The sequence below is a fragment of the Acipenser ruthenus genome, chromosome 32, assembly GCF_902713425.1.
Source record: "Acipenser ruthenus chromosome 32, fAciRut3.2 maternal haplotype, whole genome shotgun sequence".
In the NCBI taxonomy this organism is placed as follows: domain Eukaryota; kingdom Metazoa; phylum Chordata; class Actinopteri; order Acipenseriformes; family Acipenseridae; genus Acipenser; species Acipenser ruthenus.
In genome coordinates this window covers 9,063,906-9,089,529 of record NC_081220.1, presented here as the reverse complement: position 1 = coordinate 9,089,529, position 25,624 = coordinate 9,063,906, and the positions used below count along the sequence as shown (strand labels likewise).

Here is a 25,624-nt window from a genome sequence, read left to right as displayed (position 1 = left end):
GTTCCCAGCAGGACTCCACTTCTGTCTTGGGTTCAGCTCGGGTCGGCTCTGCAAACACCACAATACCTATTTTGCTCTACATTATTAGTGGGCAGACTTAATACAACTGAATCTGAATCAATCGAGGAGCCCTGAACTCTAGCCACTGAAATTCTCCATGCAAAGGAATCCAATTTCTTACTACACATAATAACTGGTTCGGGGTCAGCCGTGACAACACACACACACACATTGAGATAGAAACACACCGAGACACAGACACACATACACACACACACACACACACACACACATTGACAGTGTTCTCCTCTATTCATTGTCTTTCCTGAATTATAGAAGGCGTTCCTGTTTTTCCGAGTATTCAGGTTCTTCTATAAATGTCACCAAAGTTTCCGAGCCTCTCTCTGAGTGACTGTTTGCCCAGTCAGTTCTGTTATGTGCTGAGAACATTATATCATTGGGTCACTGGTGGTCAGGGGTCACTCTTAGAGAGATCTATGACAGACAACTGAATAAATGTTCATTGAGACATGACTTCAAATTTGTCTGTCTATTTGTTTATCTGCCTTTCTGTCTTGTCTGTCATTCTGTTTATCTATCAGTCTATCTCTCTCCCCTCCCTTCTCCTCTCTCACACTCTCCTCTCTCTCCCCATGCAGGCTCGGTGTCTGTCTGGCTGTTGCTCTGGCTGGCAGTCTGCTCCCCTAGCCCTGCCTATTCCTGCCCCAGGCTGTGTGTCTGTTACCTCTCCCCGATGACGGTCAGCTGCCAGTCTCAGAACTTCTCGGTGGTGCCGGCTGGCATTCCCTACGACAGCCAGAGAGTGTTCCTCCAAAACAACCGCATCACAGAGCTGCAGGCGCAGTCCTTCGGCTTCCAGACACAGGTACCATCTTGCCCTGTTCACACTTCACAATTATTTGTAACCCCCTTTTCTCCCCCAATTTATAAATTGTTTTTAAGACTATGTCTGCCTCACCACTGCTGCTGCTGCGATCTCCCCCGCAGTGACTCCTTCTCGGCTGGGAGAGGCTGGAGATAGACAAACGCACTCAAGCTTTTGTCCTCCGAAACAACAACGTGCAAGCCCACACAATAATCTAAATGTAATTCAATTCCACTACTTATTTTGTTCATATATGTAGTCTTTTACAGAGTTTTTTAAACATACATATATAATTAGAGGAAGGTAGGATGTCGGAGACAAATAGAAAATGTATGGGGGGTCCCTCTTTTAAGAGACACTATTTGACTGTACCTTGAGTGCAGGTCTCTTAATACAGGTTTGACTGTAACTCGAAATTGAGCTTGAAAATGATCTTCCTCTCTCTCCCCCACCTCTCTCTCTCCCTCTCATCAGGTCCTGTGGCTCTACTCCAACAACATCTGCTCCATCAAACCAGATTCCTTCAGCGACATGCGAGATCTGGAGGAGCTGGACCTGGGGGATAACCCCTCCCTGCGCACCCTCCATCCTGACTCCTTCCGGGGGCTGGACAAGCTGCAGAGCCTGCACATATACCGCTGCCAGCTGGGGACCCTGCCCGGAAACATCTTCAAAAAACTCTACAGCCTGCAGTTCCTTTACCTGCAGGACAACCTGCTGCAACACATCCAGGTGAGAGAGAGAAAGAGAGAGAGAGAGAGAGAGAGAGAGAGAGAGAGAGAGAGAGAGAGAGAGAGAGAGAGAGAGAGAGAGAGAGAGAGACCTCCTATCTAATACAGTGCGCCACCAACCCTGCTCCTGGAGCCCCCCCATCCCCCCCATCCTATCTAATACAGTGCGTCTCCAACCCTGCTCCTGGAGCCCCCCCCCCCAATCCTATCTAATACAGTGTGTCTCAATCCTGCTCCCGGAGAGCCCCCTCTATCCTATCTAATACAATGTGTCTCAATCCTGCTCCTGGAGAGCCCCCTCTATCCTATCTAATACAGTGTGTCTCAATCTTGCTCTTGGAGAGCCCCCTCTATCCTATCTAATACAGTGTGTCTCAATCCTGCTCCTGGAGAGCCCCCTCTATCCTATCTAATACAATGTGTCTCAATCCTGCTCCTGGAGAGCCCCCTCTATCCTATCTAATACAATGTGTCTCAACCCTGCTCCTGGAGAGCCCCCTCTATCCTATCTAATACAGTGTGTCTCAATCCTGCTCCTGGATAGCCCCCTCTATCCTATCTAATACAGTCTGTCTCAACCCTGCTCCTGGGGGGGAGGGGTGACAGGAGGCAGATACATACAGAAGAGCTATAACACAAATAATTTTATTTTCATAATTTAACATACAACTTTTTGGTAGTACTGAATTTTCATGTGCCAAATATCAATCTCTGTCCCTCCCCTTCCCCCTCCCTCTCTCTCCCCCTCTCAGGACAATCTCTTCTCAGACCTGGTGAATCTCACTCACCTCTTCCTCCACGGCAACCGAATCCGAGTCCTGTCTGAAAATGTCTTCAGAGGGCTGGTCAACCTGGACAGGCTCCTCCTCCACGAGAACCGAGTGCGACAGGTCAACCGCAAAGCCTTCAGGGACCTGGGTCACCTCACCACCCTGTTCCTCTTCAACAACGCCCTAACAGACCTCCCTGCTTCGGCCCTCTCCGATCTCTCGTCCCTGCAGTTCCTCAGACTCAACGGAAACCCCTGGAGCTGCTCCTGCCAGGCCCGCCCTCTCTGGGAATGGTTCCGTCAGGTCCGGATATCCAGCTCCGAGCTCCTCTGCGCCGGTCCCGAGGAGAGGAAAGGTCTAGATTTGAGGTTCTTGAGAGAAATCGATTTCGCTCCCTGCCCCATGATGCCTTACTATCCGAGAGCCCGCGTCACTTACACCTTCAGCACCAGAACGAGATGGTGGTTCCCCAAATCGGGCAAGGCAAGCGGGGGGAATTCGGACAAATCTAAAGGCTTGGATGGAAAGAAAGGACAACAGCAAGACAACAGTTACATCAGTCCAGATAAAAGTCAAACCAAAAGTTACGAAGCTGAGTCCACATTGACGAAAGTTAAAGAGCAAGACTACTGGGAGAAATATGAAAACGAAGACTCCACTATTCGTTGTTACAAGTTGGATTGTTTGAAAGAAGCAAACGGGAAATCCAGAGGCGTTTGTCCAGACGCGTCCCTCTTTCTCCTCTCTCTCTCCCTCACTCTCACCCTCTCCCTCTCTCTCACCCTTCACTTTCTTTTTCCTGAAACCATGTGAAGAGCATTTGTGAATTTCCCCTTAAAGACTATATTGAAAAGATATTACGATTCAATCACTGCTCTGCAGTGTTGAGTTTCCTATAGACCAGCTCTGCTCTGAAACTGCTGTGCGATAATGAGTCTTATTGAAACTACTGTGCGATAATGAGTCTTATTAAAACTGCTGTGCGATAATGAGTCTTATTGAAACTGCTGTGTGATAGGGAGTCTCATTGAAACTGCTGTGTGATAGGGAGTCTTACTGAAACTGCTGTGCAATAGGGAGTCTCATTGAAACTGCTGTGCGATAGTGAGTCTTATTGAAACTGCTGTGCGATAGGGAGTCTTATTGAAACTGCTGTACGATAATGAGTCTTAATGAAACTGCTGTGTGATAGGGAGTCTTATTGAAACTGCTGTGCAATAGGGAGTCTTATTGAAACTGCTGTGCAATAGGGAGTCTTATTGAAACTGCTGTGCAATAGGGAGTCTCATTGAAACTGCTGTGTGATAGGGAGTCTTACTGAAACTCCTGTGCGATAGGGAGTCTCATTAAAACTGCTGTGTGATAGGGAGTCTCATTAAAACAGTTGTGCAATAGGGAGTTCTATTGAAACTGCTCTGTAATAGGGAGTCTTACTGAAACTCCTGTGCGATAGGGAGTCTCATTGAAAGTGTTTGAGAGAGACCCAGGGAAAGCACTGTTTTAAAAGGAACTAATCTAAAAAGTTATATAAAAAAAAGAAATTTTGTCTTTCCTATAGACTCGCTCTGTACAGCTCTGCAGTGTTGATCTCTCTTTCCTTTTAACCTGCTCTGTGCAGCTCTGCCATCTTGAGTTTCCTACAGACCTGCTCTGTGCAGCTCTGCAGTGTTGAGTTTCCTATAGACCTGCTCTGTGCAGCTCTGTTCATAATGAATTACAAATTACACTTCTTTTAAAGTATTTTGCCATTTTTTTCCCAGTTGTCTCTCTCTCTCTCTTTGACTTTCTTAATTGCTATGAAAATCCCTACAAAATATTCTGCAACTGTTTTAAGATGTTTAAAGATTATATATATATATATATATATATATATATATATATATATATATATATATATATATATATATATATATATATATATATATATATACACAAAATGTGTTTCTGGTGTTACAATTTGAAACTGTTTTCTTTTTAGTTTGAAATTGCGTGTATTTTATTTAATTTCAGTGGAAAATGACTTTTTTCTTTTTTTTAAGGGACTGGTCCATTTAGGTGCAGTCAAAGAGAGGGGTGAGGGAGTTTGGACTAGTAATAATACTATAATAATAATAATAATAATAATAATAATAATAATAATAATAATAATAATAATAATAATAATAATATGCACAATAGCCTTAGACCAATCACCCCCTATACTAACTATAATGGACTGTTCCGTGTTACTTTGTACTTTTTTTTTTTAAAGGTGTTGGATTGACTGAATTTGTGTAATTTTAGGAATTTGTTTATAAAGTTGTGTATTGATTTTTTTCATTTATGTATTTTTATTTGTTTATTTTGTTCATTCATTTTCATAAGTGTTATTTCTCAGGAATTTAAGATTTACAACATTTTATGGATTTTAAAAATAGCACTGTACTGTACTGGGGATCTGAGAGCCAGCTAATTCAATACAGTCCAGTCTAATCTAACAGCACGGTACTGTACTGGGGATCTGAGAGCCAGCTAATTCAATACATTCCAGTCTAATCTAACAGCACTGTACTATACTGGAGATATGAGAGCCAGCTAATGCAATACAGTCCAGTCTAATCTAACAGCACAGTACTGTACTGGTGATCTGAGTGCCAGCTAATTCAATACAGTCCAGTCTAATCTAACAGTACGCTTCTGTACTGGGGATCTGAGAGCCAGCTAATTCAATACAGTCCAGTCTAATCTAACAGCACGGTACTGTACTGGGGATCTGAGAGCCAGCTAATTCAATACAGTCCAGTCTAATCTAATAGCACGGTACTGTACTGGTGATCTGAGAGCCAGCTAATTCAATACAGTCCAGTCTAATCTAACAGCACTGTACTGTACTGGGGATCTGAGAGCCAGCTAATTCAATACAGTCCAGTCTAATCTAACAGCACTGTACTGTACTGGGGATCTGAGAGCCAGCTAATTCAATACAGTCCAATCTAATCTAACAGCATGGTACTGTACTGGAGATATGAGAGCCAGCTAATTCAATACAGTCCAGTCTAATCTAACAGCACGGTACTGTACTGGTGATCTGAGAGCCAGCTAATTCAATACAGTCCAGTCTAATCTAACAGCACTGTACTGTACTGGGGATCTGAGAGCCAGCTAATTCAATACATTCCAGTCTAATCTAACAGCACTGTACTATACTGGAGATATGAGAGCCAGCTAATGCAATACAGTCCAGTCTAATCTAACAGCCCTGTACTGTACTGGTGATCTGAGAGCCAGCTAATGCAATACAGTCCAGTCAAAAAACATTCCGTGTTGTATTGTGTTGTATTTTTATGTATTTTTGTAAAAAAAAAAACATGTTGAATAAATGCTTTATTTAAAAAATAAAAACCTAAAAAAACACCTTTTGTGTTTCCTCTTTTCAAGCAAAATCCAATGGGACTTTATTTGATTTCATGCCAAACACACATACATCAAATATATTTCTGTCAATAAAAACATAATTCTTAAAGGTTATTAAATTAGTTTTATCTTTTCTTAATGAATGTCTTTTAAATTTGTAAAATTATAACCCATTAAAATAGAACAAATCGACAGAAATTAATGCATTTGTCGCTCGTTACCCTTTTTCATTTTTTTATTATTATAAAGTCCAGCCACTATAAAATATCAGAAATTATCACGATCGCTTAAAACCCAGCCCATCACAGATGCATCATGGGAACAAAGAACAGTGGTTTGAAATTGAATACGAATATATTCAATATTTGACCAAAAAAGAGGGGATATGGCAGGAAGACAAGTAAGAGAATAATCTTTTTTTATTGTATTTTCTTAATTAAACAGGAAATAGAAAACTTTTTTTTTTTTTTCTCAGCATCTTTTCTGTGTTTTCAACGTGTTGTGTTGTCAGGATACCGTACACACTTAACTCGCTCAGTCAAAAATAGATTTTTTGAAGCTTAACTATTTATTTTTTTTGTTGTAATATTTTTAAAAAAAATCTCCCAATTTGGAATATCCAATTGTTTTTTATGGCGCTGCTGCAACTTCCCGTATCGACTCGGGAGAACGAAGACTCATCATGCGCATCCTCTGAAACAAACGCCGTCAGCCACCCTCCTCTTGTCACACTGCAACAGCAAAGACAACCGCACCTGGCTGTAGCGGTGTTGGAGGAAACGCAGTTCCGCCCACAACTCGCAGGCGACCGTTCGCCACAGGAGTCGCTGGAGCTTGTTGAGACAATGATTACCAAGCTGACCTAAGCCCTCCCAACCCGGGTGGCACTCGGCCAACTGTGTGCCGCCCCCTCGGCGTTCCTGTCGGCGATGGCATAGTCTGGATTGGAAACAGCGATCTCCAGGCTATAGGGCACACCCTGCATTTCAGATGAAGCGCCTCAGCTGGATGCGCCACTCTCCCCCAACAATTCAGCAATTCAGTAGTCTACATTTGACCCGTTCAGGTAATCAATGCAGTGTTTTTCACTAGTTTTCTGTTAGGTTCTCATCTGTTTTCTTTCTCAGTATTAGCCGTGATTTCCTGGAAAATGTGACAGTGGCGACCTGCAAGTTTGGTCCATCCATAATTAAATACTCTACTGCAGTTACTACTTGCTCTTAAATATAACTCTATTTAAGGGTGGGCATATAATAGTGGTCAGTCTACAGGAACCAGGGACTGAGGCAGATAGGCAAGTTCCTGCTTCAAGTAATTTTTAATTAACTACATTTGGTAACTTGTAATGTGGTGTGTGATTAGTACCAGGTGAGTGGTTTAATTGTATAGAAGTTGATTTGCTATCTGATTGGTTTCCACGCAGTTGTTCTTTATATATTAAGCAGCCTATTTCTGCGCCAGCCAGAAGCGCCTGCCAACAGAAGAGCCTCAACAAAAGAGCCGGGAGTCTAGCTGTGGGAGTCTACAGGTAACCAGTGTCTGAGGCAAGATAGGTAATTGGTCCTGCTCCTACTAATTTTTAATTATCAATTTAAGTATCATTATTAGTTGGTGTTTCAATTTAGGGAGGAGTGTGTGTATGTGATTTTAAACCAGGTAGTGTGGTTATTTGAATAATAAGGTGATTTGCAATTTGTAATTATCAGGGAGGGTGGTTTATTAACTTGAAGAGAGTTGTTTGCATTTGGATTGGTCTCCACACAGTCTCCTGTAGTGGTGTGATCCCCTTTGAAGTGTGTAAAAGTATTGTCAATAGAGCAGTTAGCAGTTGTGCCAGTCCCCTTGCAAAGTGAGGTGGAACCCATTTAAGGGTGGGCATATAATAGTGGTCAGTCTACAGGAACCAGGGACTGAGGCAGATAGGCAAGTTCCTGCTTCAAGTAATTTTTAATTAACTACATTTGGTAACTTTGTAAGGTGGTGTTTGAATTAGCTGAGTTGGTGTGTGATTAGTACCAGGTGAGTGGTTTAATTGTACAGAAGTTGATTTGCTATCTGATTGGTTTCCACGCAGTTGTTCTTTTTATATTAAGCAGCCTATTTCTGCGCCAGCCAACAGAAGAGCCTCAACAAAAGAGCCGGGAGTCTAGCTGTGGGAGTCCAGCAAGGGGAGGCCTGCGCTGAGACGCTATTCCAATAGATCCAAACCTAACTGGGTTCTAGAAGAAGCTATCTACTAGTCAGGTCTGTACCCTCCACCCTACTGCTCCTACTGTGCCTTTTGTCCTGCTTGCCCTCCTATGACTGTCTCTCACATCCCTGTTCTGTCCTCTCGTCCTCGTCCTCTGCCCTCCCTCCGCTGCTGCTCCTCCAACCCCTCTAACCTCATTTCTCTGCCTCTCCCCCCTCCCGCACACTCTCTGGTGCACTCTGGAACTGTCACTCTTCTGCTAACAAAGCTGATTTCATATCTGCCTTTGCCTCCCACCTCTCGCTCGATTTCCTTGCTCTCACTGAAACCTGGTTGTCCCCTGATAACACTGTTACTCCTGCTGCCCTGTCCTCTCTCTACGTCCTGACCCATACCCCGCGTCTCACTGGACGGGGAGGTGGGACGGGTCTTCTCCTCTCTCCCTCCTTACTCTTTTCTGTCCCCTCCGATCTCATCTCGCTCTCTGTCAATACCTTTGAATTTCATGCAGTCCAACTAACCTTTCCCTGTCAACTCCTGCTCGTTGTTCTGTACCGCCCCCCTGGGCCTCTCACTCACTTTCTGGATGAACTCGACTATCTACTCTCCTCCCTCCCCTCTCTGTCTACCCCGACTGTCCTGTTGGGTGACTTCAACATCCATCTCTCCAACCCCAGCCACTCTGCTGGATTCCTCCCTCTCCTGCACTCCTTCGACTTCTGTCTCTCTCCGTCCCCTCCTACCCACAAAGCTGGCCGTCAACTGGACCTCACCTTCTCCAGGGCCTGCTGCCCCTCCACCCTCTCTGTCACCCCCCTGGACCTCTATGATCACTATTTCATCTCTTTTTCTCTGTCTCTCCCCCCTCTCCCTGCTCCTCCTACCCCCACTGTCACCTCTCGCCGTAACCTCCGCTCTCTCTCCCCCTCTGTCCTTGCCTCCACTGCTCTCTCTCACCTCCCTCCTATCGACTCCTTTTCACAACTCTCCGTAGACTCTGCTACCTCCACCCTCTTCTCCTCACTCACCTCCTCCCTCGACTCCCTCTGTCCCCTCACCTCCCGTCCTGCTCGCCCCTCCCCTCCCCATCCCTGGCTCTCCTCTGCGCTCCGCTCGGCAAGAATCACACTGCGATCTGCTGAAAAGAAATGGAAGAGAACCAAACTCCCTGCTGCCCTAGACCTTTACCACACTCTCCTCTCCTCCTTCTCCTCTACTCTCTCCTCTGCTAAATGTGCTTATTTCCAATCTGTAATCCAAGCCTCCACTAACAACCCATGTAAACTATTCTCTACCTTCTCCTCCCTCCTAAACCCTCCCCCCCTCCTCCTCCCTCCTCTATCTCCCCTGATGACTTTGCCTCCTTCTTCTCTTCTAAAATCTCAGATATCCGCAAACTCTTTAACACCTCTCCCTCCCCCGCACCCCCTCCCGCTCCAACTCCTACACCCACTGCAACCCCTACTAACTCACCCCCCTTCTCCACCTTCTTGCCCCTCTCAGACTCTGACCTCTCCTCCCTGCTCCAGGGTCACAAACCCACCTCATGTGCCTTGGACCCCCTCCCCACTCACCTCTTTCAAGCTGCTGCTCCTGCTCTACTCCTCTTCATCTCCTCCCTCCTCAACACCTCTCTACTTTCTGTTATCTTTCCCTCTGCCTTCAAAAAAGCCTCTATCACTCCCCTCCTCAAAAAACCTACCCTCGACCCCACCTCCCTCCAGAGCTACCGTCCTGTCTCCCTCCTACCCTTCCTCTCCAAAACCCTCGAGCGGACTGTACACCGCCAGCTCTCTGCTTTCCTGTCCAACCACTCTCTGCTTGACCCTCTCCAATCTGGCTTCCGCTCTGCTCACTCCACTGAAACCTCCCTCCTGTCTGTCACCAACTCACTTAAGTGTGCCCGAGCTGCCTCTCTCTCCTTTGTCCTAATTCTCCTCGACCTCTCGGCTGCCTTTGACACTGTTGATCACTCTATTCTACTATCATCTCTCGATGACCTGGGGATCTCTGGCACTGCTCTGGCCTGGTTCTCCTCCTACCTCTCCAACCGCACTTACCAGGTAACCTGGCTTGGAGCAACCGCCACACCTCACCCTCTCTTAACTGGAGTCCCCCAAGGGTCAGTCTTGGGTCCTCTCCTGTTCTCTCTCTACACCCGCTCCCTGGGCCCCCTCATCGCATCCTATGGTTTCTCATACCATTTCTATGCTGATGATGCTCAGATTTTCCTCTCCTTCCCTACCTCTGACTCCACCATCTCCTCCCGTATCTCTACCTGTCTGTCTGCTATTTCCTCCTGGAAGCACTTGCATCACCTCAAACTCAACCTCTCTAAATCTGACCTCCTTTTCTTTCCCTCCTCCTCCCCCTCCTCTGATCTCTCTATCTCTGTTCCTCTGGAATCTACCACACTCTCTCCCTCTTTCTCAGCTAAGAACCTTGGAGTCACCCTGGACCCCTGCCTCTCTTATTCCCAGCACATCTCCACTGTGGCACGCATTTTCCGATTCTTGCTCAGCAACATCCGAAGAATCCGACCCTTCCTCACCAACTATGCTACCCATCTCCTGGTCCAGGCCCTGGTACTCTCCCGCCTAGACTACTGCAACTCCTTCCTGGCTGGCCTCCCTGCGTCCACCACCCGTCCGCTCCAGCTCATCCAGAACTCTGCTGCCCGCCTGGTGTTCTCTCTGCCTCGCTTCGCCCACGCTACTCCACTCCTCCGCTCACTCCACTGGCTCCCGATCACCGCTCGCATCCAGTTCAAGACTCTTGTACTAGCCTACAGATGTCTTGACCAGACTGCACCCAGCTACCTCCAGACCCTCATCTCTCCCTACACCCCCACTCGACCTCTCCACTCCACCTGCACTAGAAGACTGGCTCTACCTCCGCTATGCTCCCCTGCCTCCAGAGCCCGCTCCTTCTCCAGACAGTTGTTTTGTATTTGCCAGCTCGGTCTATGTCACATACCGTACTGTACTCTCCATTCTGTTTTGGGAGCTATTCTTGCAGCACCAAGAATGCTTGCTTAGAAAAGTAAATAGTAGCCTAATGTTTCAGTCTGAAAGAGCGGTCGAGATAGCAGCTTCCTGCAGATTGTTTTTTAAACATGTTTTTTTTTTAAACAGTGAAGCAATTATCACAATCGTTCTTTTGAATTCCTGTCCTATAATCACCATATAATAGTCCCACTGTAGATGTGGACGGAGTCTTGTGCGCTCGCGGGGTGTTTCCCATAGCGGTACCTTGGAAAGCTCCTGCTGTTCCGTGCTTGTGAGAGTCCTGGGGGATGTGCGCGGAGTTAACGCTTGCTTTTTAAAAGCGTTATTTTATGCCTCGCAAAACTGGTTTTGTGCTTGGCACATACTTTTGAAAATAGCAGGATCACGCATATTGTCGGCCACTCCCCCCATATTGTGCGATGCATACATTTTATTTCTGCACAGCGCAGAATGGATTGTGACGCGCAAAAGGACGTTTCGAATATAGAAAATGATGCGCATTTGCACATAACGGCCGTTTAAGTGGTGCGCAAATCTATCCAAGATCGGGCCCAATGACTTCAGTTCTAGTAAGAGCAAGTACAAAACACAGCACGATTTTATAAATGAATAAATACATGAATGCAAATGTAAACAAATACACGTAGAAATACATACTTTTTAAATATAGAAATTATTAAAATGTTTGAATAAATATTGCTATAAATGAATACATGTAGCACAACAATATTGATTTGGCTGATGCTGGTAAATTAAATCTGACCACTAAAACACAAAGCATGTTAAAATAAGTTATTCACAGATGTAGAGATTATTATTTGTGTAATAAATAAATGTAGTTCTAATTAATGAGTTCTAATCTGACGTGGGGTCCTAGGAGGACCCTGAACCACTGACCTCATTCTGCCATGGCTTGGGGAGAGATACTCAGCTGGGGATGGGGCAGCTCTCCTGCGTTCAGTTCTTTTGGAGAACTTCCTGCATGGAGAGCAGTCCAACTCACCCGCCAGTGCTTTGACCGCATGGTCTGCCCCTAAGCATCTGGCGCAGGACCGGTGCTCATCCTGACTGGGCAGCTTTGTCGCGCACTGGTCGCCCTGGTGGAAACCAGCGGAGGACTCAGTTGACTGCACTGACATGGTGACTAGGCGGGATCGGCGCCGAGGAGAACGCTGTCGGTGCCGAACACTCGGTGCCGAGACAGTCTGTGCCGATGGTGGGCGCGGTCGGCACGGAGATGGTTACACCAGTGCCAAGTCAATCGGGGCCGGGTAGGCGCTGTTCCAAGCCTGAAGGTCGGCGGGAGAACCGCGGTGGATGCCGGGGTATGCAGCCGATTCAGCCGAGCTGCTAGGCCCGTGGGGTCTCCTTACAGCACCAGAACAGCTCTCCACACGGTATCTGCAACTACACGAGGCCTCATGTAGTAGAAAAGAGTAATAGCCGCTCGCCAATCTTACAAGAGGGATCGATACGATAAGTTGCGGATGCAACCCCGGTTCCCTGAAAGAGAAAATAACCATCAAGGTATGGGACATTGCCGTCAGGCAGTAGGGATTGGCTGAGCTTTATGTCAAAGCTGCCGATAGGCCTCCGCGCAAGCTGCCGTGTGAGCCCGCCCCCCTGGGAGCTTACTATACGCAGCGCGCGGAGAGTCACCTCCTCTTTTGCCCTTCAGGCCGTGAAGGCCTCCAGAGCGACCTGGCGGCTTGATGGTTATTTTCTCTTTCAGGGAACCGGGGTTGCATCCACAACCTATTGTTCCCTTTCAAGTCGAAAATAACCATCAAGGTATGGGAACAATGTACCCAAGCCGTCGCGAGGGAGGATTCTCGGCAGTAGGACAGCCTTACGTCATAACGCAACTGCGTAGGCAGTACATCTACACATATGCGGAGCTGCGCCTCAGCGTCTATGCTCGCAATGACACCTGTCCCAAGGTGGAATAGTCACACCATATTGTCAACCACTCTAGACGTCCGCAACCTGAGGCGTCATAGAGTGCAACACAGATGCTCCAAATGACGGAGCAGAGGATTCCAGTACATTTAACCGGTAGAACCTCATAAATGTATGCGGTGTAACCCAACTGGCTGCAGCGCAAATGTCAGACATCGGCACCCCTCTAAAGAGGGCCCAGGATGTTGCCATACCCCTAGTGGAATGTGCCTTCAACTGCCCTGGTGGCGGAAGGCCCATAGAATCATATGCTAACTGAATAGCATCCACTATCCAATGAGAAAGGCATTGCTTAGACAACGGCTGACCCAAAGTTTTAGAAAAATGGCATATGAATAGCTGTTCTGTTTGCCTCACAGTCTTTGTGCGATCAATATAACACCTCAATGCCCGCACAGGGCAGAGCATGTGTAACCGCTCTTCCTCTGGGGAAGAAAAAGGAGGAGGATGGAACGCCATCAACTCGAGCTGTGTGCTGTGCCAACTGCTCCTTTGACTGCGCGCAGACGAGCCAGTCGTCCAGATAGTTCAGCAGTCGGATGCCTTGAGCCCGCAAGGGGGCTAAAATGGCGTCCATACACTTCGAAAAGGTTCGAGGAGCTAGAGACAGGCCGAATGGCAGGACACAACACTCGTAGATCCTGCTCTGAAATGCGAAACGTAGGTACTTCCTGTGACCCGGACAGATGGGAACGTGAAAGTATGCATCTGTGAGGTCTACGGTGGTAAACCAGTCGCCTTGCCGGACAGACTGGACAATGTGCCTGTGCGTAAGCATCTTGAACGACAACACCCATAGGTATTTGTTCAGTACTCACAGATCTAAAATAGGGCGGAGCCCACCGTCCTTTTTTGGCACTAGGAAGTACTTGGAGTAGAACCCCTGGTCGGTCAGAGCAGGGTCTACTAGTTGAATGGCACGCTTCTTGAGCAATGCCTGTATTTCTGCATTTAGAGCTGAGGACTGAACCGAGTCCTTCACTGCAGTTACCACCACTCTCCTGAAGGGGGGGGGGGGGGTTTAACCGGAATTGAAGGGTGTACCCGGTGAGTATAGTTTTGCGCACCCAGATGTCGTTGGTGCATTGTTGCCAGAACAGGAGCTGTGGAACAGTGTAGGGGTGGGTTAACGGCTGCCGGGGTTTCTCAGGGCTGCTTAGGCTGCGCTCGCTCACGAGGGGCCTGGCCAGAGCCACGAGGGCGTGGTCTGCTACCTCCTCTGGGGCGCCACCCTCCTCGCTGCGGTCTTGCAAACGCGGGTTGGCTGCGTGCTGAAACCCCCAAAGGGACGGTTTTACTGCCCTGTGAGTGCGCTTGCTGCTGTGGCGGCGCCCTGCGCCATTGGCGCTCCTGCGGCTGCCTTGGCTGGAAAGGCTTGCTTGGCCACATCTTAGCCAACTGCTGCGACGCCTCACGCGCCTTGACGGAGCGTTGCAGCATCTCCTCCACCGCTGGGCCAAACGTGTGCCCCGGGGATATAGGAGCATCTAGCAAAGGGGCCTTATCAGGCTCCTGTACCCTGGCCTGAGAGAGCCAGAGCTGCCTCCTTGCCACCACAAGGGAAGCAATGCTCCTGCCCTGTGCTCGCGCATTCAGCTGAGCCAGCTTAACCAAAAGCTGCGCAACTGCACCCAGCTCGGTTCTAATTGGAGACCTCTGACCAGCTGTAAGCTGGGAAGATGGGCTCAGAGGGAGCTGAGACGTCACCGGCAGCGACACGACAGATGATGGTGGGGCCAAGACGGTGTGGGACGAGCCCGAGGATGGGGAACGACCTCCAACTGCCTTCCTAGCTCTCTGGCGAAGGGTGCGTGTCTGAAACTCCGCACATAGCTGGCAGTATGCCCTATCTGCCAGGGCAGATGCGGCATGGTCCGGCCCCAAGCATGCGACGCAGTCCTCATGAGGGTCGCTAGCAGGCAACTTGGCCTGACAGGTCACGCAACGGTGGAACCCAGACATAGTAGAACGCTGAAGCGTCTAGTATTGACGCCAAGCACCAAGAGTGTGCGTCGAGCACTGTCGCATTAAACGCCAAGGTGCGCGCGTCGAACGCCAAAGCGTCGGACACCAGCGTCAAGCACCTGAAGTGCGTGCGTCGAGCGCCGAGGTGCGTGCGTTGAGCGTTGAGGGTGCGTGCGTCGAGCGCCGAAGCGTCGAGCACCGAGGTGCGTGCGTCAAACGTCGAGGGTGCGCGCGTCGAGGCGTCGAAGCGTCGAGCACTGAGCCCCAAGTGCAGAAGCACTAAGCACCAAGCGCAGAAGCGCTGCACAAAGCGCCGAAGCGCTGCACCAAGCGCACAAGCGTTGACACCAAAAGCGCCGGAGCGCGAGCGCCAAAGCGCGAGTACCGAGTTTGGAACACTAGCACAGACGCCTAAGCGTCAGCTGACCCGCCATGCGGAGACGCTAAGTGCTGGTACGGCGTCTGATGCTGTGCAATACCTACCTGAAGATGCTGGGGATTTTGCACGTTGGTGGTTGTCTTCCTCTGTATAGTGAAGGGAAGCAAAATGCGCGTGGGCCAAGGCCAACGCAACACGCGTCCGAAAGACAAAATATATACAATATATATAACAAATATATATATATATATACACAATAAAATACAAAAACCCAACACAATAAATTATAAGAACAGAGGAAAGACGGGGAGACCATGAAGAAACGCGATGCCGAAGCAAAGCGAGAAGGAATATATAAAGTAAAACAATATATAATCCTAAATAATAATACAATAACAATAATAATAATAATAATAATAATAATAATAATAATAATAATAACTCCGGAGAGTATAACTGAAATAAACTCGGAGAAGGGGATAAACCAGCTTCTCAAGCCTAAGCTTTAGTAAGTACAATCAGTTAAATAGCTCTAAGTCCTACCGCTACTGAGGCTGAAGGCAAAAGAGGCTTGCGCGGAGGCCTATCGGCAGCTTTGACATAAAGCTCAGCCAATCCCTACTGCCTGACGGCAATGTCCCATACCTTGATGGGTTATTTTCGACTTGAAAGGGAACGTGTACATTAAAAGTCTATTAACATCTTTAACACAATCATCTGTGTTCCAATAGCGGTTAATCCACATGGTGATCAATAAAGTGAATGCTGGTTTTGTTCACATATTCGCAAGACGTTTTCACGATTCACACATATTCTGAAAAAGCACACTAGAATATAGTAATGAAAGGACAGGAAAATAACTGCTTTATTGGCTCTGGTATTGTATCGTCACCTTGATTACTGTCTGTAAGAAAGAGGCATTAATCAAAAACCTAATTATGTAAGGTTCCCAATGCGCAAATATGCAGCATATTAAATCTTCCCACATGAATGTCAAATACGTACTGACAAGTACGGCCCTTTCCCAATGTAACACTCTGCTGTGTTTGAACACCAACGATGGCTTGGATATGTATTAAACCACGATACTATTGTTCCCACTTTCTTTATTACTACCAAATGTGCTTTTCGTGTCAGCCCTTGTGGCCTAATGGATAAGGCACTGGCTTTCTAAGCCATGGATTGTGGTTTCGAGTCCCATCTGGGGTGTGATTTTGTTATAGGAGGCTGTGTGGTCCAGTGGTTAAAGATAAAGGGCTTTTAACCAGGAGGTCCCCCGGTACAAATCCCACCTCAGCCACTGACTCATTGTGTGACCCTGAGCAAGTCACTTAACCTCCTTGTGCTCCGTTTTTCGGGTGAGATGTAAATGTAAGAGACTCTACAGCTGATGCATAGTTCACACACCCTAGTCTCTGTAAGTTGCCATGTATAATAAAATCGAACATAATTATGGTATGTTTTATTAGCATGAAATACTTTGTAGATCTTGTTATCTGCTAAGTCCGCTCACGCTAGCCAGAACGTGCTCGAGTGCTCTGGCAACAGCCATGAAGCAAGTCAATTTTTCAGTTCAATTAAATAACTACTTTGTTTTTGTGGATGGGGGTGTTTCTTGAAAAGATCAGTTAAATAGCTACGTATTTTGAAATAAAGATGTATTCATTATTATGAACGTTAACAAAAATTATATTTTATTTACATTTCCCACGTGTGCTTGACTTGTACAAATCTGACAGTTTCAACAAAGACATTTGACTTCGGTTCATTAGTTAGCCTATACTGCCATCTACAGCATTACTACAGGTTTCGTTTACTACTTTTGGATATTTTCACAAATACTCGTGCGAGCATGTAGTCGTGGCCGAGTGGTTAAGGCGATGGACTAGAAATCCATTGGGGTTTCCCCGCGCAGGTTCGAATCCTGCCGACTACGTAAGCTTTGTTTTTAATTGATTGTATGTGCTCATTGGTAATACATGTTTAAAGCTCAGGAAGTCTGAAATATTACTGGTTGTTCTTCATATCGCTTCGGTTCATTTTGTTAAAGAATGTTCATTTTGGCACCATTACAAATGCTGTGGTTTCTTTAAAGAAGAAAAGCCATGGCCCGTACGGGGATCGAACCCGCGACCTTGGCGTTATTAGTACCACGCTCTAACCAACTGAGCTAACCGGCCACACACTCGAAACTTGATACTAGAACCCGAGGAAAATAAGTCCTGCGGACATTATGATTGTTCTACCAAGATGTTCTCATGTTAAACTGAACAATAACACATTCAAAGTATTGGAAAGGCATAATTAGAGGCCTCGTCATAATGAGGCAGCTTAACAGTGTGAAGGATGTGGTGAGGTGCAGGCTTGCGGTGACTTTCTCTCATTTAACGACCTTGTGATTTGAATACTAACAAGAAAAACAAATCAAATTACCAAGCATTCGGTGGACGTTTTAAGAAATAAATAAACAAACAGATTTGTCAGAAGTGGGATTCGAACCCACGCCCCCAGAGAGACTGCGACCTGAACGCAGCGCCTTAGACCGCTCGGCCATCCTGACTTACACCGACGACTTTGCACAACACTGCAGTACACTGCTGAACCTCCAATGTCTGACGCTACAGTAAATCACCTGGTGTGTGTGTGAACTTATTCTTTATCTGTTTATATTAAGGAGGGCGACCTGTTTCGTCGCATTCTATATGGGATCACAAGGACACTCCTCTTACAGACAGAAAATATACGGCAAACAGAGCGATCGCTTCACGGTTAGAAACAAATCAGAACAGTCTGTTAGCAAATTAACTTCATGAAAAAACCACACAGGCATTACATAAATGTTACAGATATGTTTCGTAGACACAAAAGTTGTAACATAATTGAGTACATTTGTAAACTATCCGCCAGTAACAGACATTATCTCACACTATCTCTAGTTTCAAACGCATTATCACAGGCGGCACAATTACGACATGGAAAAAATCCAGTATATTTGTCCAGTACACCTAGATCTCTCGAACATTAAAATGAGTCAGCCCTTAAAAAAACACTGTCCGTGTTCATTTCTATGTATATGACATTGTCTATACACAATACCTGTCATGTAAGCCTATTGGTATCAAACCGATCACAATTAATGTGATCCGTGTTTTCAGTCAGATTGATAGTTTTAATCAATCATCGAAAAAAGCAGCAGTGCTTTGCAACTGTAGTTCGTCTTGCGTACCTTTTGGTAAGATACCCACTCAGAACGTGTCCGCTTCCTCCAGCCCCCTAAGGAACACTTGAGCGGTCATCAATAAAGGGAGCAGTTGGCCAAAAAAAAAAACCACTCGCTGTCTCCTTCACGCTCAAAAACGAACACTCTCACTCTTCCTCGTGGATAGCGAGTCCACACACTTTATAAACGCATTTCGCTGGAAAATCACTATAGAAATGATCCCGGAAAGTATTGTTTTATGGGCAAGTGGCCAACCGTCTCCATCCAACTCTGAGTGGCACCGGTAGCTGTGCCGCTGACAAATAGACAGGAGCTTTCATATAATGCAATTGCTGTTGCCCAGTGAGGTGTTACAACAACATTTCAAACTCATTCCAAACTGCAGGCGGTTAAAAGCTAAATTGGGTTCAAGTTTCTCGTATGATTTAAAAAGTAGGAGCCAGTTGCCTCATTTGCATTGTCTGCCTTCCTCCTTTGCACTGTGAAGTCTATCAGATTTGTGCTTAAAATCTGAATATGATTCCAATTTGAATCGTGTATATTTGGTTTCCATTTTAGCAATATGCATACACACTGTTCTGTTGAGCTCCCAGGGTGTTATCTAATAAAACACCATAATCGGTTAGCATGTTCGGCTGTTAATCGAAATTTTGGTGTTTCAAGCCCACACAGAGATGATGCTTTTTGCATTTCTTTATATCATTAGAAAATGGCACTATAATACGTTTTTATTTCCTCCAATTACACTGAAGAAAAAATTTGCTGTTTTTTTAATTCAAAAAATTAATTAAGAAAAAATAGCTCTAGTGCTGTTTGCAAAAACCCGGGATCGAAGCAGGGATCGTTACAGTCTAACGCTCTCCCAACTGAGCTATTTCAGCTTGACGCGATTTTGCTATTGAGACAGCATTCTTTTCGTCAATCGCCTTTTTGTCAAGCCAGTAAACCTGCATGTAATGAGAAACGTTCAACAGATCGGAAACACCACAATAGAATCCAATGCCTTTGCAAATGTGTTTCCAAACTGTTAGTTTTTCTCCCAAATGCGGTTTCTCAAAAAATGGTTTTGCCTACTTTTTATTATTATTATTACTTTTTCCAGAGTAAGACCAAAAGGCAAACATCCAGGAAATAGTTAAACACTGTTACAGCGCTTGAACTGTCTCAACAAACGTTTAGCTCTAAAATGTGTACATTAAAAGTCTATTAACATCTTTAACACAATCATCTGTGTTCCAATAGCGGTTAATCCACATGGTGATCAATAAAGTGAATGCTGGCTTTGTTCACATATTCGCAAGACGTTTTCACGATTCACGCATATTCTGAACAAGCACACTAGAATATGGTAATGAAAGGACAGGAAAATAACTGCTTTATTGGCTCTGGTCTTGTATCGTCACCTTGATTACTGTCCGTAAGAAAGTGGCATTAATCAAAAACCTAATTATGTAAGGTTCCCAATGCGCAAATACGCAGCATACTTAAACTTCTTCACAATCTTAAATCTTCCCACATGAATGTCAAATACGTACTGACAAGTACGGCCCTTTCCCAGTGTAACACTCTGCTGTGTTTGAACACCAACGATGGCTTGGATATGATGTATTAAACCACGATACTATTGTTCCCACTTTCTTTATTACTACCAAATGTGCTTTTCGTGTCAGCCCTTGTGGCCTAATGGATAAGGCACTGGCTTTCTAAGCCATGGATTGTGGTTTCGAGTCCCATCTGGGGTGTGATTTTGTTATAGGAGGCTGTGTGGTCCAGTGGTTAAAGATAAAGGGCTTTTAACCAGGAGGTCCCCCGGTACAAATCCCACCTCAGCCACTGACTCATTGTGTGACCCTGAGCAAGTCACTTAACCTCCTTGTGCTCCGTTTTTCGGGTGAGATGTAAATGTAAGTGACTCTACAGCTGATGCATAGTTCACACACCCTAGTCTCTGTAAGTTGCCATGTATAATAAAATCGGACATAATTATGGTATGTTTTATTAGCATGAAATATTTTGTAGATCTTGTTATCTGCTAAGTCCGCTCACGCTAGCCAGAACGTGCTCGAGTGAACTGGCAACAGCCATGAAGCAAGTCAATTTTTCAGTTCAATTAAATAACTACTTTGTTTTTTGGATGGGGGTGTTTTTTGAAAAGATCAGTTAAATAGCTACATATTTTGAAATAAAGATGTATTCATTATTATGAACGTTAACAAAAATTATATTGTATTTACATTTCCCACGTGTGCTTGCCTTGTACAAATCTGACAGTTTCAACAAAGACATTTGACTTCGGTTCATTAGTTAGCCTATACTGCCATCTACAGCATTACTACGGGTTTCGTTTACTTCTTTTGGATATTTTCACAAATACTCGTGCGAGCATGTAGTCGTGGCCGAGTGGTTAAGGCGATGGACTAGAAATCCATTGGGGTTTCCCCGCGCAGGTTCGAATCCTGCCGACTACATAAGCTTTGTTTTTAATTGATTGTATGTGTTCATTGTTAATCCATGTTTAAAGCTCAGGAAGTCTGAAATATTACTGGTTGTAGTTCATATCGCTTCGGTTCATTTTGTTAAAGAATGTTCATTTTGGCACCATTACAAATGCTGTGGTTTCTTTAAAGAAGAAAAGCCGAGGCCCGTACTGGGATCGAACCCGCGACCTTGGCGTTATTAGCACCACGCTCTAACCAACTGAGCTAACCGGCCACACACTCAAAACTTGATACTAGAACCCGAGGAAAATAAGTCCTGCGGACATTATGATTGTTCTACGAAGATGTTTTCATGTTAAACTGAACAATAACACATTCAAATTATTGGAAAGGCATAATTAGAGGCCTCGTCATAATGAGGCAGTTTAACAGTGTGAAGGATGTGGTGAGGTGCAGGCTTGCGGTGACTTTCTCTCATTTAACGACCTTGTGATTTGAATACTAACAAGAAAAACAAATCAAATTACCAAGCATTCGGTGGACGTTTTAAGAAATAAATAAACAAACAGATTTGTCAGAAGTGGGATTCGAACCCACGCCTCCAGAGAGACTGCGACCTGAACGCAGCGCCTTAGACCGCTCGGCCATCCTGACTTACACCGACGACTTTGCACAACACTGCAGTACACTGCTGAACCTCCAATGTCTGACGCTACAGTAAATCACCTGGTGTGTGCGTGAACTTATTCTTTATCTGTTTATATTAAGGAGGGCGACCTGTTTCGTCGCATTTTATATGGGATCACAAGGACACTCCTCTTACAGAAAGAAAATATACATCAAACAGAGTGATCGCTTCACGGTTAGAAACAAATCAGAACCGTCTGTTAGCAAATTAACTTCATGAAAAAACCACAGAGGCATTACATAAATGTTACAGATATCTTTCGTAGACAAAAAAGTTGTAACATAATTGAGTACATTTGTAAACAATCCGCCAGTAGCAGACATTATCTCAAAGCGCTATCATTTATTTTCAGCTCTTATGAAAGACAAGTATGCTTGCACATTATATCACAGATAACATGATAACCCTAGCTCTTCATTTAATCCCTCGGGTTGTACCGTATGGAAATAGAAATCCATTTGGATTCACATTGTAATAGTTTTTGATCGAGATTATCACCTCCTCGAGCTTGAAATATTTTTTTGTATGCCACGGTATTTAAGATCTGAAACGGAATGTTTGACATCTATAAAATGTCTAGCTAGTGGTGAGTGGATATCTTTTCTCCTAATTGAACTTTTATGATCGCTCATTAATGTGCAATCGTAACTGTCTAGTACTTTTACCAACATGCTGTAAATGGCAAGGACAAGAAATCAAATAAATGACATGAGTTTGTGACACCGACCACATATAATGGGGTAAGAAACTCCCATCTGCAACTTAATTGTTTGCAGTTAGTCTGGCAGGACACCTTAATCCAAAATGTAATTATCTCAAAGTGGTCACATACTTGTTCAATTAAGAATTATAAAAAAGTGGGTATACACCTTTCCCTTTGTGCATCTGTGCAATTTTGTCTATCATGGCTTCAGATTCTACCACACTCTCGCCCATTGCTGTTACTGACACTGGTTGTTCAGACCCTGTTGCTTTTACTGACATAAATGCACCTGTGGTGACTAGGAGGGATCAAACAGATCATTTAGCTTCTTCTCTTAGTCTCTTATATCTGAGTGAGCCAGAGAGTGAAGATGAAGGAGACTTGGTTAATAGTGTACAGGAGTTGGAACAAGTGAAACAGGATATACAAGCCATAAATGACCGTATAAGGAATGTAGAGCAGGATGTACATCAAGCTCAAACGAGTAGCTTTAATCGGGAGGAGATATTCAGAGAGCAGGTGCGAACACGTTTTGGGCAAACTGAAGAATTTGTAGTACAGCCTGTGTTAAAATTGGAAAAGGCTATTATTGATTCTTTAGGCAAGCGAGATAAAGCTTGGGAGCATAAACTTAACAAATTAGCCAGAAAGGCTAGTATCCCTTTATTGTCTTCGGTTCCAGCTGTGAACCAGGCTGAGAAGCATTACCTAGTGAAGGAAGAGGGTCAAAGTTGCCTATTAGAATTAATTTTCCAGAATTTGGTACAGATGAACAAACATCTGACGCAATGATATATGTGGAGCTGTGTGAGGAGTTTTTAGCCTTGCGCCCTATGTCTGACCCTGGATTGATGGCTACCTTGTCGTCTGTTCTGAAAGGATCAACAAAAAGTTGGTGGATTGCGGAACGCCACAATTTACATTCATGGTATGCTTTTAAAATCTCTTTTTTTAGGCTTTTTTTACCCTCCGATTTCCAAACCGAAATAGAAGATCGACTGAGGAACAGAGTGCAGTCCCCCCAGGAGTGCATTTGAGATTCTGCCTATGACTATCGTGCCTTGTGCATTAAGTGGAGACCTGAAGATTGAAGAAGCAGACGTGGTGCACCGAATCCTCAATAATGCCAATCCCAAACTTGCTAGTGGGCTGCGTGGGGCAATTAAGTCTGTGTCTGAGCTCGTGCAGGTGGGCACGATGATTGAGAGAGACTGGGCTAATCAAAAGGAATATTGGGCGAAGGTGAATAACAAGAACCTTCCATAGTCACGCCCACAAAAGAAGCCAAAGAAACTGGCAGAGGTGAGTGTTATCCACAGCAGGCCTAAAAAAACGTTTAATGAAACCTGGCCTGGATGTTTTATCACTTTTAGCAGTGCAGATAGAAGCAAGAGGGGTTTGCGGACAAGCTTTACTGGACACAGGTAGCACATACTCTCTAATCTGCTGGAAGCTATGGAAGGGGCTTTGCCGTCCAGAAGAAGAACTGACACCTTGTGCGGAGCAGCAGTTTTCCTTGGCAAATGGAACCTCTCACACAGCAATGGGTAAAGCTCACGTTACTTTCAGCTTTCATGACACGTTCTGGTCAATTCCTGTTTTCATCCTGGCAGATAAAGACCTGGCGTTTCCTATCGTCCTCGGGCTGGATTTTCTCGACAAGACCAAGACAAGAATTGACGTGGCAAATAGAAAGTATGGAGTTTGGAATGGAGGGAGATATATCTTTCATCCCTTCCTGGAAAAGACAGCATGGGAACAGGCATGGCGTCCCAGAGACTTGTTGCCCAGAATCTGTTTGCATTATGCGCTTCCACCTCAGAGCCCAAAAACTATCACGGCGCACATTAGCACTATTATCACAGAACCATCAGGTGCGTTGAGTGATTTATTGTCGTTGTTATGACCTGACCTTGTGGGAGTGATGAGGCAGTGGACACGGGTGTGTTCAAACCAGTTGGGAAGAACCAATGTTACAAAGCATGTAATACATACCATTGATGAAGTTCCTGTGCGTTCACGTGCCTATAGAGTCTCTCCACAGAAGCGAGCCATCATTGAGCATTATCTGCACCAGATGAAAGAGGATGGGGTTATTGAACCTTCGACTTCCGCCTGGGCTTCTCCTGTTGTGCTGGTGCCTAAGGCAGATGGATCTTGGCGTTTTTGTGTGGATTATCGGCGGATTAACGTAAAAACACATTTTGATGCATACCCCATGCCCTTGATACATGATATCCTCTAGTCTTTTAACCCTTTGCAGTCCATTTATTAAGTGTGCGTCAGGTGCGTCAGGTCCAATTTATTTTCACACGTGCAGTTAATTTTAGACGTGCTGTTTAAAAGTATTTTTTTCCACAGTCAAACAGGTTTAAAAGGCCCTGCATATCAACAAAGCACTCACTAGGCATCTCCAGCCCCTCCCCACCCTTTCGTTCGCTATCGCTTTCACATATGCTAAGAAATAAATAATAATAATAATAATAGTCGTACATCCCGATCAATCATCTCCTGATCACTCGTTTTATCACCAAACTCCTCAATAATGCAATCCAAGTCATTATTTTATTACTATAAGATCTCAAAAAGCTCGGCAAATGTCCGTGATAGTCTCTGTGCACTGCTACAGTAACAGCCAGCTTGTTTCCTTATGACCGCCCATATGGGATGCTAGGGGCAAGTATGACTATTAAAGATACGCCTTTTTTTTATTGGCTTGTCTCGGATCCTGTTGCTCCCACTCGGCTATTGAATGGTTTTCTTGGCTTTTTCCGGAGAAAAAACGACTAGAAAGCTGTTTTTTGCGTTTTTTGATGTCGGACAGGTCCGACAATGGACCGGATAGTTATAATTGCAATGTCGGACCAGATCTGACATAGGACCACAAAGGGTTAAAGGAGCTAGTGTTTTCAGTTCTCTTGACCTACAGTCAGGGTACTGGCAAGTGACGATGGCTGAGGATAGCAAGAAGAAGACTGCCTTTACCAGCCCTTTTGGATTGTTTCAATTCCACGTTATGCCTTTTGGATTGAAGAACGCCTCTGCCACGTTTCAGCGGCTAATGGAACAGGTCCTCGGTGAATTAAAGGGAGTATCTTGTTTTGTTTATATTGATGATACTAATGTGTATTCAAGGACGGAGGAGCAGCACTTAAGGGACCTTGGAGAGGTTTTTAAGAGATTACACCAAGCTCACCTTTCTTTAAATTTAAAGAAGTGTCATTTGTTTAATCACACTTTGACTTTTTTAGGTCATGTGGTTTCGGGAGATGGCATTTCTGCAGATCCAAAAA

The 25,624-nt window shown here is 45.2% G+C and overlaps 1 protein-coding gene and 7 non-coding genes across 8 annotated transcripts; 3 read left to right on the top strand and 5 right to left on the bottom strand.

Moving 5' to 3' along the window:
- Window positions 1–661: 661 nt before the first annotated feature.
- LOC131703112 (reticulon-4 receptor-like 2) lies at window positions 662–3,200 on the top strand (the record flags this gene model as incomplete). The annotated part of the gene is made up of 3 exons (XM_059005977.1): window positions 662–886; window positions 1,361–1,618; window positions 2,370–3,200. Coding segments are annotated over 3 exons (1,314 nt in total), but the record flags the coding sequence as incomplete, so codon positions are not given.
- Window positions 3,201–17,136: 13,936 nt separating this feature from the next.
- trnas-aga (transfer RNA serine (anticodon AGA)) lies at window positions 17,137–17,218 on the top strand. The gene has a single exon. It is a non-coding gene; the product is annotated as a tRNA-Ser (tRNA).
- Window positions 17,219–17,388: 170 nt separating this feature from the next.
- trnai-aau (transfer RNA isoleucine (anticodon AAU)) lies at window positions 17,389–17,462 on the bottom strand. The gene has a single exon. It is a non-coding gene; the product is annotated as a tRNA-Ile (tRNA).
- Window positions 17,463–17,760: 298 nt separating this feature from the next.
- On the bottom strand, window positions 17,761–17,842 carry trnal-cag (transfer RNA leucine (anticodon CAG)). Its single transcript has one exon. It is a non-coding gene; the product is annotated as a tRNA-Leu (tRNA).
- A 680-nt stretch (window positions 17,843–18,522) lies between these two features.
- LOC131703329 (small nucleolar RNA U3) lies at window positions 18,523–18,740 on the bottom strand. Its single transcript, XR_009309794.1, has one exon. It is a non-coding gene; the product is annotated as a small nucleolar RNA U3 (small nucleolar RNA).
- Window positions 18,741–20,888: 2,148 nt separating this feature from the next.
- trnas-aga (transfer RNA serine (anticodon AGA)) lies at window positions 20,889–20,970 on the top strand. The gene has a single exon. It is a non-coding gene; the product is annotated as a tRNA-Ser (tRNA).
- Window positions 20,971–21,140: 170 nt separating this feature from the next.
- trnai-aau (transfer RNA isoleucine (anticodon AAU)) lies at window positions 21,141–21,214 on the bottom strand. Its single transcript has one exon. It is a non-coding gene; the product is annotated as a tRNA-Ile (tRNA).
- Window positions 21,215–21,512: 298 nt separating this feature from the next.
- Window positions 21,513–21,594, bottom strand: trnal-cag (transfer RNA leucine (anticodon CAG)). The gene has a single exon. It is a non-coding gene; the product is annotated as a tRNA-Leu (tRNA).
- Window positions 21,595–25,624: the final 4,030 nt, after the last annotated feature.